The sequence below is a fragment of the Staurois parvus genome, unplaced genomic scaffold (genome assembly GCF_062004578.1).
Source record: "Staurois parvus isolate SC_StPar_1 unplaced genomic scaffold, SC_StPar_1.0 ptg000090l, whole genome shotgun sequence".
Taxonomy (NCBI): domain Eukaryota; kingdom Metazoa; phylum Chordata; class Amphibia; order Anura; family Ranidae; genus Staurois; species Staurois parvus.
The window spans coordinates 598,016-611,195 of NW_028317886.1; the positions used below are offsets into that span (position 1 = coordinate 598,016).

The 13,180-nt window shown below is 44.2% G+C and overlaps 1 protein-coding gene across 1 annotated transcript in view; it reads left to right on the forward strand.

Moving 5' to 3' along the window:
* Window positions 1–13,180, forward strand: part of LOC149468210 (putative ATP-dependent RNA helicase DDX60) — a 258,721-nt gene that overhangs the window by 161,102 nt on the left and 84,439 nt on the right. Inside the window, exon 29 of the mRNA XM_089670346.1 lies at window positions 9,871–9,975. Coding sequence (XP_089526472.1) covers window positions 9,871–9,975 — 105 coding nt within the window. The remainder of the gene's footprint in view (window positions 1–9,870; window positions 9,976–13,180) is intronic.

Consider the following 13,180-nt stretch of genomic DNA (forward strand, 5'->3'; position numbering starts at 1 on the left):
AGCCCACGGTGAACCAAGGAAAGGGATTCCTACTAGAGGGCAAGCTCATAGACTGAACCCAGAGACAGTATCATATAATGTAGTATGTTTTATTAAAAAAATAGCAACCATGTGGAGCATAAATCATCAAATGGATAAAAAGCACTTACAAAGATGGCCGCCAGACGCATTTACGGGAAAGGTGTACAGAGAGATTTGTTTCTTTGCCCCCTAGTACACTGCCCACTTCTACATCCGACCTTCTTGGGTCCTCCCAACCTCTTCAGGAGTAGGAGAAAATGCAAATTGGCACTACTCATTTATTCTCTGGGGAAAAGGCTAGATGAAGACTTTGCTTATACTGTGGCAATCACGGCCACTTTGTCCCCAGCTAGCCCGAGGGTGGGGTCTGCTTCTCTAGACTATACGGAGCCAGGTTCTCCCTGAGACAAACTATTTGTTCCTGCACAACATAATTCTGCCTGTTTTTACATATCAGCTTTATTAGATTCTGGTGCTGCTAGCAAATTCATTGATAGTGACCTAGCACAGCATCTGCAGATTCCCTTGACTAATGCACACAAACCCTTTTCAGTCTTAGCTGTTGATAACTCTTCTTTGTCCACGAGTCTAGTCACCTTGTGTACTGTACCTATTAGTTAGGGACTTTAGATTGTACACCCCTTGAGGGTTAGGGACTGATGTGACTGTACAATATATATATGTAAAGTGCTGCGTAAATTGACGGCGCTATATAAATACCTGAAATAAATAAATAAATAATACTCTGACCATTGGGGAATTGCATAGAGAGACAATCAGCTTCTACTTATTATTATTATTATACAGGACTTATACAGCTCCAACAGTTTGCTCAGTGCTTTACATTATGGAGGGAGACAGTACAGTAACAATACAAGAGGGATTAGAGGGCCCTGCTCCTTGGAGCTTACAATCTAGGAGACTTAACATCTCGTGCTTATCTCCTTATTCTTGGCTAAAAACTGCATAACCCGCACATAAATTGGGCTACAGGGGATATTAGGTCCTTGTTCCAGACCTGCCTACAGAACTTCAAAAAACCGCTTACCAGTTACCTATTTGTAACTCTTTTTTGGGCAATACTAGTCACTTGCCTTTATTACAGTCCTATTCGGATCTTGATCATGACAACGTTTGCAGTGCAACTCCAGTTTATATAACCAGCCTATATATGACTCTCTTGTAGCAGCAATCTATGACATGTTTATCGAATCATCTACAGGCCACCTCTCCAGCCAGTTGCCACAGTCTGAATCTTTTCCTCCTGGAGGCCGAACTTACCCACTGCGGCAAGGCCTTGAGACCAGTTCCGAAACTTCCTTTAAGATTTATGATATTGTACCTCCAGCACAAGTGATGGGGGCCCTTTCCCCTCACCTTTTGGACTTTAAAGGCTCAGTCTAGTGCTCCACCCAATCGACCCCCTGGAAATATGTTTGTTCCCTTTCACCTTAGTGTCACGATATAAGGTCAGGTTCAGAGACCAGTTGCTACAGCAGTTGTAAGGCTTACCTGAAACCAGCAGGATTGGTACACCAGCGGCCCACCCTGGGAATGACGCAGGCTCACCTGAGGTGCGGGGTCTAAGCATCCACCGGTCTTCCCCAGAGCTCCTAATGGTGGAGATGGATTTGGCTGCGTGTGAATGCCAGGTCGCAGATCTCAGGATCACCCCACTAGGGAATGAGTAGGCTGGAAACCAAAAGCGGATCAACAGTTCAGGGATCGGAGTCAGTCACAAGCCAAGGGTCGGTCACCAATGGTAGTAGATAGGATGAGGCAGAATTGTAGTCAGTAGCAAGCCAAAGGTCGGTAATGTAGATGAAGACAGCAGCAGGAACAGTAAGCGGGATATTGGCTGGTAAGGCACAATAATCTGGCAACCAGGAAGTGCAGAGACATGGCTTTTATAGGAAGTTCATGGGAGGAGCAAGGAGTTCAAGGTTCAAGACAAAACAGGGCAAAGGCAGGATCATCCAAAGAATTGTCAAGGGAGCTGTCCAGCATTCCAGGTGGCTCAGTGAGAAGAAACACTGTCTCCTACCGCAGAAGTCCCAGGTTCAATTCCAGGCTCTGACAGTACTCCCCTCCTCACAGGACGTCCCCTGGACGTCTTAGGACCAGGCTTGTGGGGAAACCTCTGGTGGAATTCTCTTGTTAGTCTAGGAGCATGAACATTTTCCTCAGGCTCCCAAGAATTTTCCTCTAGCCCATATCCTTCCCATTGGACCAGATATTGCAACTTTCCTCTAAACATCCTAGAATCAAGAATCTTCTCCACCACATATTCTTCTTCGCCCTGTACCTCAACAGGTGGAGGAGGTGGAAGAATTCTTCCAGAGAAAGGATTTTCAGGAAATGATTTGAAAAGCGATACATGAAAAACCGGGTGAATCTTCATACTGTCAGGAAGTTTTAAGCGAAAGGTAACTGGGTTGATCTGAGCAGAAATCTGAAAAGGACCAACAAACTTTTGACCCAACTTAGCAGATGGCACATGCACCTTCAGATTCTTCGTTGATAACCAAACTCTCCGGTGTCTGTCAGCAGCCTTTTTGTAATATTCCTGAGCTTCCCTCAAAGTCTCAATCAATTTCTCCTGAATCTCCTGCAATGTAGTTAGTCTGTTGGTAACAGCAGGAATTGGAGTTGTGATAGGGAGATCAGGAATAAAAACTGGATGATAACCGTTGTTTAAGTAAAAGGGACTTTGAGAGGTGGAACTATGTTTAGAATTGTTGTATGCAAACTCTGCAGTGGGAAGACAGTCCACCCAGTCATCCTGAAGATAAGTGACAAAGCATCGAAGATACTGCTCCATTGTTTGATTAGTTCTCTCAGTCTGACCATTAGACTGGGGATGAAAAGCAGAGGACAGATTGATTGTAACACCCAAGGCTGAGCAAAAGCTTTTCCAAAATTTCGCAGTAAACTGCACACCTCTGTCAGACACAACATCATCAGGGATTCCATGCAGTTTAAATACTTCTCGAACCATTAGTTCTGCAGTCTGTTCAGCAGTGGGCACCCCCTTCACTGGAACAAAATGGGCCATCTTTGTGAGACGGTCAACCACCACCAAAATGGTGGTCATTTCTTTTGAGGGAGGTAAATCTACCACAAAATCCATAGAAATAGACCCCCATGGTCTCGATGGAACAGGGAGTGGCTGAAGCAACCCCAAAGGAGAGGTTCGGGGAGTTTTATTGCGTGCACAGGTCAAGCATGAGGCCACATAGCGTTTGACATCCTTCTTGTACCCCGGCCACCAAAAGGAACGTGACAACAGTTCTTCGGTCTTAGTAACGCCAAAATGCCCAGCAAGTTTGGAATCATGAACCAACTTGAGAACTTCCACCCGAACAGATTCAGGTACATAAAGATGATGTCCTTGAACCCAAAAGCCATTTTTGTACACCAGGTTCATGTCCCTAGGAGGATCATTGAGAAGTGGGTCATTCTCATACCCCTCTTTGAGAAGACTCAAGAATGTCTTTGCACTTGTGGCCCCTAGGAAGTTCTTTTGTGTTAGGATGGAATATTCGGAGTTGCCCTCCAGGAGAGGCTCGGACAGCATCCTTGATAAGGCATCGGCCTTACCATTCCTCGATCCCGGTCGATATGATATAACAAAATTAAATCTGGAAAAGAATAGAGACCAGCGAGCTTGTCTAGAAGACAATCTCTTGGCCGAACGAATAAATTCCAGATTTTTATGGTCTGTGAGAACAGTTACAGGATGATTAGCTCCTTCTAGCAGATGCCTCCATTCAGAAAAGGCTTCCTTAATTGCCAGTAGCTCTTTATTCCCAATGTCGTAATTTCTTTCGGCTGAGGACATCAAACGGGAGAAGAAGGCACAAGGATGAAGCTGCATCTTTTCACCACTTTGCTGAGACAGGATCGCTCCCACGGCAGAATTGGAGGCATCCACTTCCACTGTAAAGGGTAGTTCAGGATCCGGATGTACCAAAATTGGTGCAGAAGTGAAAAGAGTTTTTAGTTTTTCAAACGCAGCTTGTGCCTCAGAGGTCCACACAAAGGGTACCCCTTTCTTTGTAAGCTGTGTGATTGGAGCTATCACTTTAGAAAAGTTTCTTATAAATTTTCTGTAAAAGTTAGCAAACCCAACGAAACGTTGAATCTCCCTAACATTTCCAGGTGCTGACCAATCTACCACTGCTTTGATTTTCTCCTTTCTGTAAGTCTTTGATCGATTCGGATACACAATTGGATGAATTACTCAAGATCATTAGGAGTATCACCTCTGGCAAGCTCATCCTTTACCTGTTCAGAAAGCCCTTAGCGGAACTGGCTCTTTTGTGCTGCAGGGTTCCAAGTGGTATCTGCAACCCAACTTCTGAACTCGGCTGTGTATTCAGCGACCGAGCGTCTACCCTGCCTTAGACTATGTAATTTTGCTTCGGCAGAAGCACAACGGTTGGGATCATCAAAAACCTGATTCATCGCGGTCAAAAAGGTATCAAAATTATTTAGAATGCCATGGTTTTGCTCTATATAAGGGGAGGCCCAAGCTAGAGCTTCCCCAGTAAGAAGCCCAATAATAAACATTACCTTCTTTTTCTCTGAAGGAAACGCAGCAGGGTACATTTGAAAATATATGCGACATTGATTAAGGAAACCCCTGTATTGGCGGCGGTCTCCATTAAACTTAGATGGTTGGGGCTGGGGCATATGTGAGCTAGGATCATCACGGTTCAGCAGTTGCCTCTGCAGAGCCTGAATCTCTCCCTGTTGCCTATCCACAATGCTTTCCGGTTTGGCAACTTTTTCCTGATGGGTAACCCCAAATTCCTGCAGCTCAGCAATTTGCTGCCTAAGAGGATTCACAACACTTGCTATAGCGGCCTCCATGTTTGGGCCAGATTATTCTGTCACGATATAAGGTCAGGTTCAGAGACCAGTTGCTACAGCAGTTGTAAGGCTTACCTGAAACCAGCAGGATTGGTACACCAGCGGCCCACCCTGGGAATGATGCAGGCTCATCTGAGGTGCGGGGTCTAAGCATCCACCGGTCTTCCCCAGAGCTCCTAATGGTGGAGATGGATTTGGCTGCGTGTGAATGCCAGGTCGCAGATCTCAGGATCACCCCACCAGGGAATGAGTAGGCTGGAAACCAAAAGCGGATCAACAGTTCAGGGATCAAACAGAAGCGGAGTCAGTCACAAGCCAAGGGTCGGTCACCAATGGGAGTAGATAGGATGAGGCAGAATCGTAGTCAGTAGCAAGCCAAAGGTCGGTAACGTAGATGAAGACAGCAGCAGAAACAGTAAGCGGGATATTGGCTGGTAAGGCACAATAATCTGGCAACCAGGAAGTGCAGAGACATGGCTTTTATAGGAAGTTCATGGGAGGAGCAAGGAGTTCAAGGTTCAAGACAAAACAGGGAAAAGGCAGGATCATCCAAAGAATTGTCAAGGGAGCTGTCCAGCATTCCAGGTGGCTCAGTGAGAAGAAACACTGTCTCTCACCGCAGAAGGCTTTGAACCGCAGGTTCAATTCCAGGCTCTGACACTTAGGCTTAAAGTGCTTTCAGAAGTACATAACGCTAAGTCAGCCAGGGATAACTAAAAGGTTTCTTGTGGGCCGTGGTGGCCCTTTCTCCATAAGGACCCCTGTAAGGACTTCAGTAACCAGACCTCACCACAACTACATCTGCTCAAACCTGAAGAAGTTCCATCCATCCTTTGGATAGGCTGCCTTATTCGTCCAAGTGGGACCCTCATCCTCTTCTTCAAGCCACTCTGCATCCAGGCTGTATTCCAGCTCTTTAGCTTGACTCCAGTGACATGTCCCCTGCTATCCAGCCTGATGTTACTGGTTCTCTGTCTACTGTCCAGTTTGGCTCCATAGACTTCCTGCCTGCTCTTCAACCTGACCTTGCTGATCCCCTGACTTGAGGGTTCTGTGCCTGATGTCCAGCTTTTCTCTCATGGCCTGGTGACCAAAGTCCAGCCTGTCTCTAGAGTGGGGGTAGGGGCAGGGCGGGGACGGAAGGAGCAGAAACCCTGGGTGCAATAACTTTCTAGTGAGGGGGGAGTAGGAGATTCCGACTCAGTGCTGACTGCTGCTTAGCCTGGACCTGTGTTATCACCACCTTAGCACCACTACAGTTCACTGTTACAGTCAAAGCTGTGTGCCAAGTGCACTCCACTCCTGCTCCAGCACACTGGAAAGTACACATTCTCTTTCTTGTCAGACGGAGTGATCTCTACCTAACAGATGCTCTCTATTCTCGACCCAGCTTGACATAATGACATGATTAGCTGTGGGGAGGCAGGATGGAAGAGAGAGCAATGCCGGTTCGCTGCATGTGAAGGAACTGTGTGCAAGTAAGGCATTGGCTGCATCCTTGTTTGTAAGGCACTTTGACAGTGTGATAATGTGTGGCTTTTCCTGTAAACTGGCTGGAATGGGTAACTCTTTGGGGAGGTGGAATTAATTACCAATGTTATTAGTAATATGCAGCATGAAAAGGTGGCAGCACATTAACCCCTTCATGCTGCATATTGCTAAGAACTTTGTTAATCACTTGTGGACCAGTGACATACTCGTACGTCACTGGAGTTCAAGTGGGCATACCGGGATGATGCCTGCAGCTGCAGGCATCAACCCAGTACTGTGTTTTAGAGACAACAGTTAGATCTCTTGAAAAGCAATCTTAGGGGCTAATTACCCGATGGATTGCTTTTACTATCAGCAGCAAGAGGGGATGCCCCCCCTCCTTCTGCAGCTTTCTCGGGCTGTCTCATTCCTCTGGGAGACCTGATCAGCCAGCCGGCTGATGATAGGGGTGGAAAAAGACCGGTACCACTCTGTCCACCTCTATGATATAGGAAACCAGAAGCGATGAGTATACATCACTTCTGGTTTCCCTGGATGTAAACAGCACCATTTTTAAAAATGGAAAGTATTTGATTACACTGATCTTGGTATGATCAAGTGCTTTTAAGGGCAGAGGAGGGAACTGTCCTGTCTATTGCTGTCACAACGGATATTCACATTCCTTCTGACAGCAATAAGCGTGATAAAAAGAAAAACAATGTAAAGTAACAGTGTAAAAATGTAAAAAACAAAAATCTTAACGTTTCCTGTCCCCCCCCCCCCCCCCCGTGCTTGGGCACGAGGGCAAACGTACGTGTTGGTCCTAAATGCAAATAAACATCAATTGTGTCACACATGTGAGGTATCACCATGAATGTCATATCATGGACAGTAATTCTAGCACCAGAATTCTTGTGTAAATCTAAAGTGGTAACCTGTAAAGGCTTATAAACTGTTGCCTATGGATAGCAAAATGTATATTGTTTGTTACTGTTGCACAATTGAGTGCAATTTTAAAGTGTGACATGTTTTGGTATCCATTTACTCATAATAACATCATCTTTTATATTTTACCAAAAATTGGGTTATGTATTGTGTTTTTTGCATTAAAATTCAAAAGGTGTATTTTTTCCCAAAAAATTGCATTTGAAAAACCAATGTGCAAATACTGTGGGACAAAAAAAATTGCAACACCCACCATTTTATTTTCTATGGCCTCTGCTTTAAAAGAAATATGTAATGTTTGCAGGTTCAAAGATATTTTCTATAAAAAAATTATTGATTGTTAATACATACATATGGTTAATTATTTTTTGTTAACAACCGCTGCTTAGCTGGTGGTGTGTTTAGCATAATTCTCCCTGTCTACCTGTCCACCTGCAAGGTGATTGATGTAGCCAGTCTCTGGGTGGAGACCCAACCTGATTTAAGCCAGCCAAGCCTGCGATCTCATGCTTGTGATAGCGTTGTAACATGTGCTCCAAGTTTCCTGTTTGTCTGCCCTGCCTGTTAGTTTGGATTCCCTTTTTGATGACTTTGGATCGGATATTGAATACACTCAGAACTCAACCTGCCCTGAACCCAGACTGTCACTGGCCACTCTGCCTGTCTGCCAACTGCAAGTACCTATTCACTGTGCTCTGTTCAAGTGCCTGTTCGCTGTGCTCAGTTCACACCTACCCCAGTGTTGTAGCCAGGCACTATAGAATTGTATATAAAACCTCAGGGCTACTTAGTACCAGTACACCTGCTTGCCTTATGGGAAAGGGGGCTGCTATAGGCAAAGAACACAGAAGCCAGCTATAGTGCCTGACCACCTAAGATAGGGGTGGGCATAACGGTTCTAGAGCAAACGTGACATTTACAAAGCAAAAAAGAAATTCAATTGCAGGTAAATTTTTCCCTGCTAACAATAGAATCAATACCCCTCCCCTTGCTGTTTCCCTTACAAAAAAAAATAAGCTGGTGGGGAATTGTAACTTACCAGTAAATGTTTTTTTTTTCTTCCTGAAATGTCACTTTTGGCATGGTATAGTAGATTCTACAGTACCCTTCCAAACCCACATCAGAAACCTTATCCTTGATGTTGGTCTGTCATGGGTTTAAAAGGGTATATCACCCCCTCAAAAAAAAATTTGAGAATGCAGCCTGGCTGTCCAGCACAGAGGGAGGACAAGAGCTCGCCCTCCTAAACCCCCCACTTCCCCCCTCCCTAAGCTACACCAGGTCACATGCCGTTAACAGGGCAGAACCTTATTAATCACAATGACCGACTCCGGTCGACACATTTGCTCCCATCGCTATTCCTTACCAAAGACATGTCATTGACCTAATATGGCCCAACTGTACTGAAGTCTCCTTTGATCCAAACCTTTTCCCCACACTAAATAAAGGTTTGTTTGTATTAAAAAATATATTGTTTTTATTTGTTGAATTAACTGTTTGGATTAGCAAAGACTGTGTTTTTAATGATATACAGTACTCTGCAAATGTTTGACAGGCGTGAAAGAATGCTTTAAATTAAGACACCAAGTATTGATTTGAATTTGATTGTTGCTCTGTTCGCTCACTTTGCATTTTGTATATTTTTTTAAAGCATTCTTATATACATATATACAGTACATATATATGTATGTATGTATATATATATATATATATATATATATATATATATATATATATTGACTGCCATTAGGTATTGGGATAAAATCCTTGTACCCATTGTCAGACCCTACACTTCTGCAGTGGGTTCTGGGTTTCTCCTGGTGCACGACAATGCCCGACCTCATGTGGCATTGAGTATGCAGGCAGTTCCTGGAGGATGAAGGAATTGATACCATTGAATGGCCCCCACACTCGCCTGAACTAAATCCGATGCACCTCAAACTGTCCAGGAGCTCAGTGATGCCCTGGTTTAGATCTGGGAGGAAATACCCCAGGACACCATCCATTGTCTCATTAGGAGCATGTCCCGACGTTGTCAGGCATGCATACAAGTACATGGGGGCCATACAAACTACTGAGTGCCATTTTGAGTTGCTGCAATGAAATTTCAGCAAAATAGACTAGCCTGCTGCATAATTTTCTCACTTTGATTTTCGGGGTGTCTTTGAATTCAGTCCTCTGTAGGTTGATCATTTTAATTTCAATCAAATGACGGCTCATCCTTATGTTCCTTACACATTACCCAGTCCATGTCAATATAGATATCCAGTATAATATTTCTCCCCATTGAGATCTGATGTGTTTTTCAAAGTTTTCCTTTAATTATTTTAGGAGTGCATATGTGTATGTGTATATGTGTATATGTGCATGTATGTGTAATATATATATATATATATATATATATATATATATATATATATATATATATATATCAGACACACACAGTATATAAACACACACACACAAATGTTATGGCTTTCATTTCTATTTTAAACTGAATGGGTAAGGGTTTACATATACTTTAAAAGTTCACTTCTGTAAATTATTTTTTTTTCTCAGGTTGTAACTGCTACAAGCTCACTTGCACTGGGGATCAATATGCCATGCAAATCTGTGGTTTTCTTGCATGATTCAATTTTCCTGGATGCACTGAACTATAGACAGGTAATTTACACTGACCTTTTTTTAACACTTTTTAAGATTAACCATTTTTATTTAGGAAATTTTTTGAGCCCCGTCACACATATTTTTGTGCACTATGGCACGCTCTTTAAGGCAGTGTATTTATGTTAAGTAGGTTGAGAGTTAACCTTAGCTTACAATATGGTAGAGGTTATCGGCACGCTAATAATTTATCTATTTACCTCCTTACTGTGAAAGATATCATCACATGCAGAAATATAGTCAAGGTTTCGGGGCCTCGCAACAGAGTGACACAATATAGTATGACAACCCAATGCACACAACTAATTATCCTGCCAAATAAACTTAAGCCAGCCATAGATGGTTCAAATCTCATCCGGTTCCAGTGTAACCTACAAAGATTCTTGTTCAAACTTTTTATTGGGTAACAGGGTTTAATTACATACAGTGAAGTACTACAAGTAGTACCATATATAGCAAGTAGGTAAATATGAGGCTCAGGGCCGTTAAACAACTATATGATTACAACAACTGTATGCACTGAGTAAAATAACCAAAAATAGAGTAAGGGAAGAAATAAAGAAGGAAGCGAAAGGAATGGAGAATAGTAGAAAAAAAAGAGGGGGAGAGAAAAGGGGAAGGATAGGGCGTGTGACTACCAGGATGGGGGGGGGGGGACAGGACCAAACCAGAGCTCCGAAGCTTCTATCAAGGAAGGGATGCATTAAGGGAGTGTAGAGACTCATCAAATCCCTGAGGAAGGAAGTGGTCAACCCAGGGAGACCAGGTCGATAAAAATTTGGAAATTGTGTCGGTGGGCTCTATCATCGACTGTGTCACTTTGTTCCGGACCGCCTGCACACTAAGCAAGGGGGTCTTCCAGGATTTCGCTATGATTTGCTTAGCGGAGGTTGTAATTTGCAAAAAAATCTTAAACTGGGTTTTAGAAATAGAAGGGGGGCGATGGTTGAGTAGGGCGAATTCTGGAGTTGGTACAAAAGGCTTTTGAAAAAGGGTGGATAATATACGGAAAATATCTTCCCAGAAAGAGTGGGCTATCGGGCAGGACCAAATGTGGAGGTATGTACCGTTCACTGCACAGCCACTAAAACAGTTGGGGGAGTACCCAGGCGTAAATTTAGCGACCCTAGCCAGAACGAGATACCATCAGGATAAGCCCTTATAGTTTGTCTCAACTGCCATGACATTTTGAAAGAGAATTTAGTTGCCTGCCAGATATGATCCCAATCTTCAGGGCTCAGCTGTGAGGCTAGGTCCCTCTGCCACCTGGTGACATGTGAGGGGCGAAAGGAAGGTATGGGGGTCGAGAGTTGAGCATGAAGAATAGAGATAAGGCCACGTCTATGAGGATCTTTGTTACATGCACTTTCAAAGGGGGTCATTGATCTAACGGAACATGCGGTAGTGGAGAGAGGGGAATAGAAATGCTTCAATTGTAGGTAGCGGAAAATTTCCAACATAGGGAGAGAGTGAGATTCACGGAAGGATGGGAAGGAATGAAACCCGGAGTTAGTCAAGAAATGGTGGGCTCTTAAGAAATTAGCAGAAGACCAGAGATGAAAGGAGCGAGGAGTGGACCAAGCTGGGGGGAAAGCTGGGTTGTGAAGATGAGATAAGAGAGGGTTGTGTGGCGATTGGAGGGAATATTTGGATTAGAGTTTGTCCCAGAGTGCTATAAAGTGGGAGGTTATTGGATTCCGGATCCCGCAACGATCGGAAGGATGAAGCCAAAGTAGGTTAGCTAATGAGAGGGGATCAATATCAATTGACTCCAAGATTACCCATTGAGGGATTTCATATGATGCATGATACTGTGGCGATTGGGCTAGGTGGGCTGCTTCGTAATATTTTGTGAAATTTGGGTGTCCTAGACCTGCTTTCAATTTTGGTAGGTGGATAGTGGAGCGGGGGACTCGGAGTCGATTTGAGCCCCAAATGTAAGAGTGAGCTTGGCGTTGAAGCCGGGACAGGTATGGGAAGAACTCGGAAGAGATAAAAAAATCTTGGGTAGAATAGACATTTTAACCACTGTTATCCTACCTAGCCAAGCTAATGGGAGAGAGGACCAGTTGCGCATTAAACTAGTAAGGTGGGCGAGCATTGGGAGGTAGTTAGCTGAGTATAAATCAGACAGAGACGCCGTCAACTTGATACCTAAATAAGGAATAGCGTGAGGGGACCACGCGAAGGGAAGAATTTGCCGGAGATGGAGAGAATCTTGGGGGAAGAGTGAAATGTTCAGGACTGTAGATTTTTGGGGATTAACCTGGAGACGAGAAATGGTGCCAAAGTCATGGAGGAGCCGAAGTAGTGGCAGAGCGGAGGTGAGAGGGGAGGTCAAAAAGAGTAGTACATCATCTGCGGATAAACAGAGTTTGTGGTGGGACCCGTCAGCCTCTATGTCACAAATATTAGGGTCTACCCGAATCAGAGGGGCTAAGGGTTTCGATTACTAGGGTGAAGAGGAGTGGAGATAGCGGACATCCCTGACAGGTACCACAAGCTATTGGGAAAGAGGCCGAATTGTGACCCATATAACGAACTTGGGCAGAAGGGTTGCAGTAGAGTGAAGAGATCCAGGTCAAGAAATGAGGACCAAAACCCCATCGGCGTAAGATATAATGGAGGAAAGGCCAGGAAACAGTATCAAAGGCTTTTTTAATATCTAGGGATAAGAAGCAAGGTGGGAGAGAAGAGCTGCACGCCGTATATTGTCCCCTGCTTGTTGAAAGGGAATAAAACCAGTCTGATCATTATGTATAAGAGAGCCTATAATGGGGTTTAAACGAGTGGAGAGAATTTTGGCAAGGAGTTTGACGTCAATATTGAGAAGGGAGATCGGTCTATAATTAGACCAGGCTGAGTCATCGGAGTGTGGTTTCAGTATCATCGAGATGATAGCAGATACTGTCTCTGGGGTAAAAGAATGGCCTGAGAAGATGGCAGTAAAAGGCTTTAGTAAGGACAGAAGAAAGTAGATGAGCAAATTTCTTGCAGTAAGAGGCTGAAAAGCCGTCTGGGCCTGGGCATTTTCTAAGCTTGAGTTCCTTAATTGCGAACAGAACCTTGAAATCCAAGATCGGTTTCTCCAGTATTTCGAGGTGTTGGGTGGCCAAGGTCGGAAAGGGAAGATGGGCGAGAAGATTGTCAGCTCGGGATTGGTCGAAGGGCTCAGTCTGGGAGTACAGTGCAGCTAGGTGTTTAT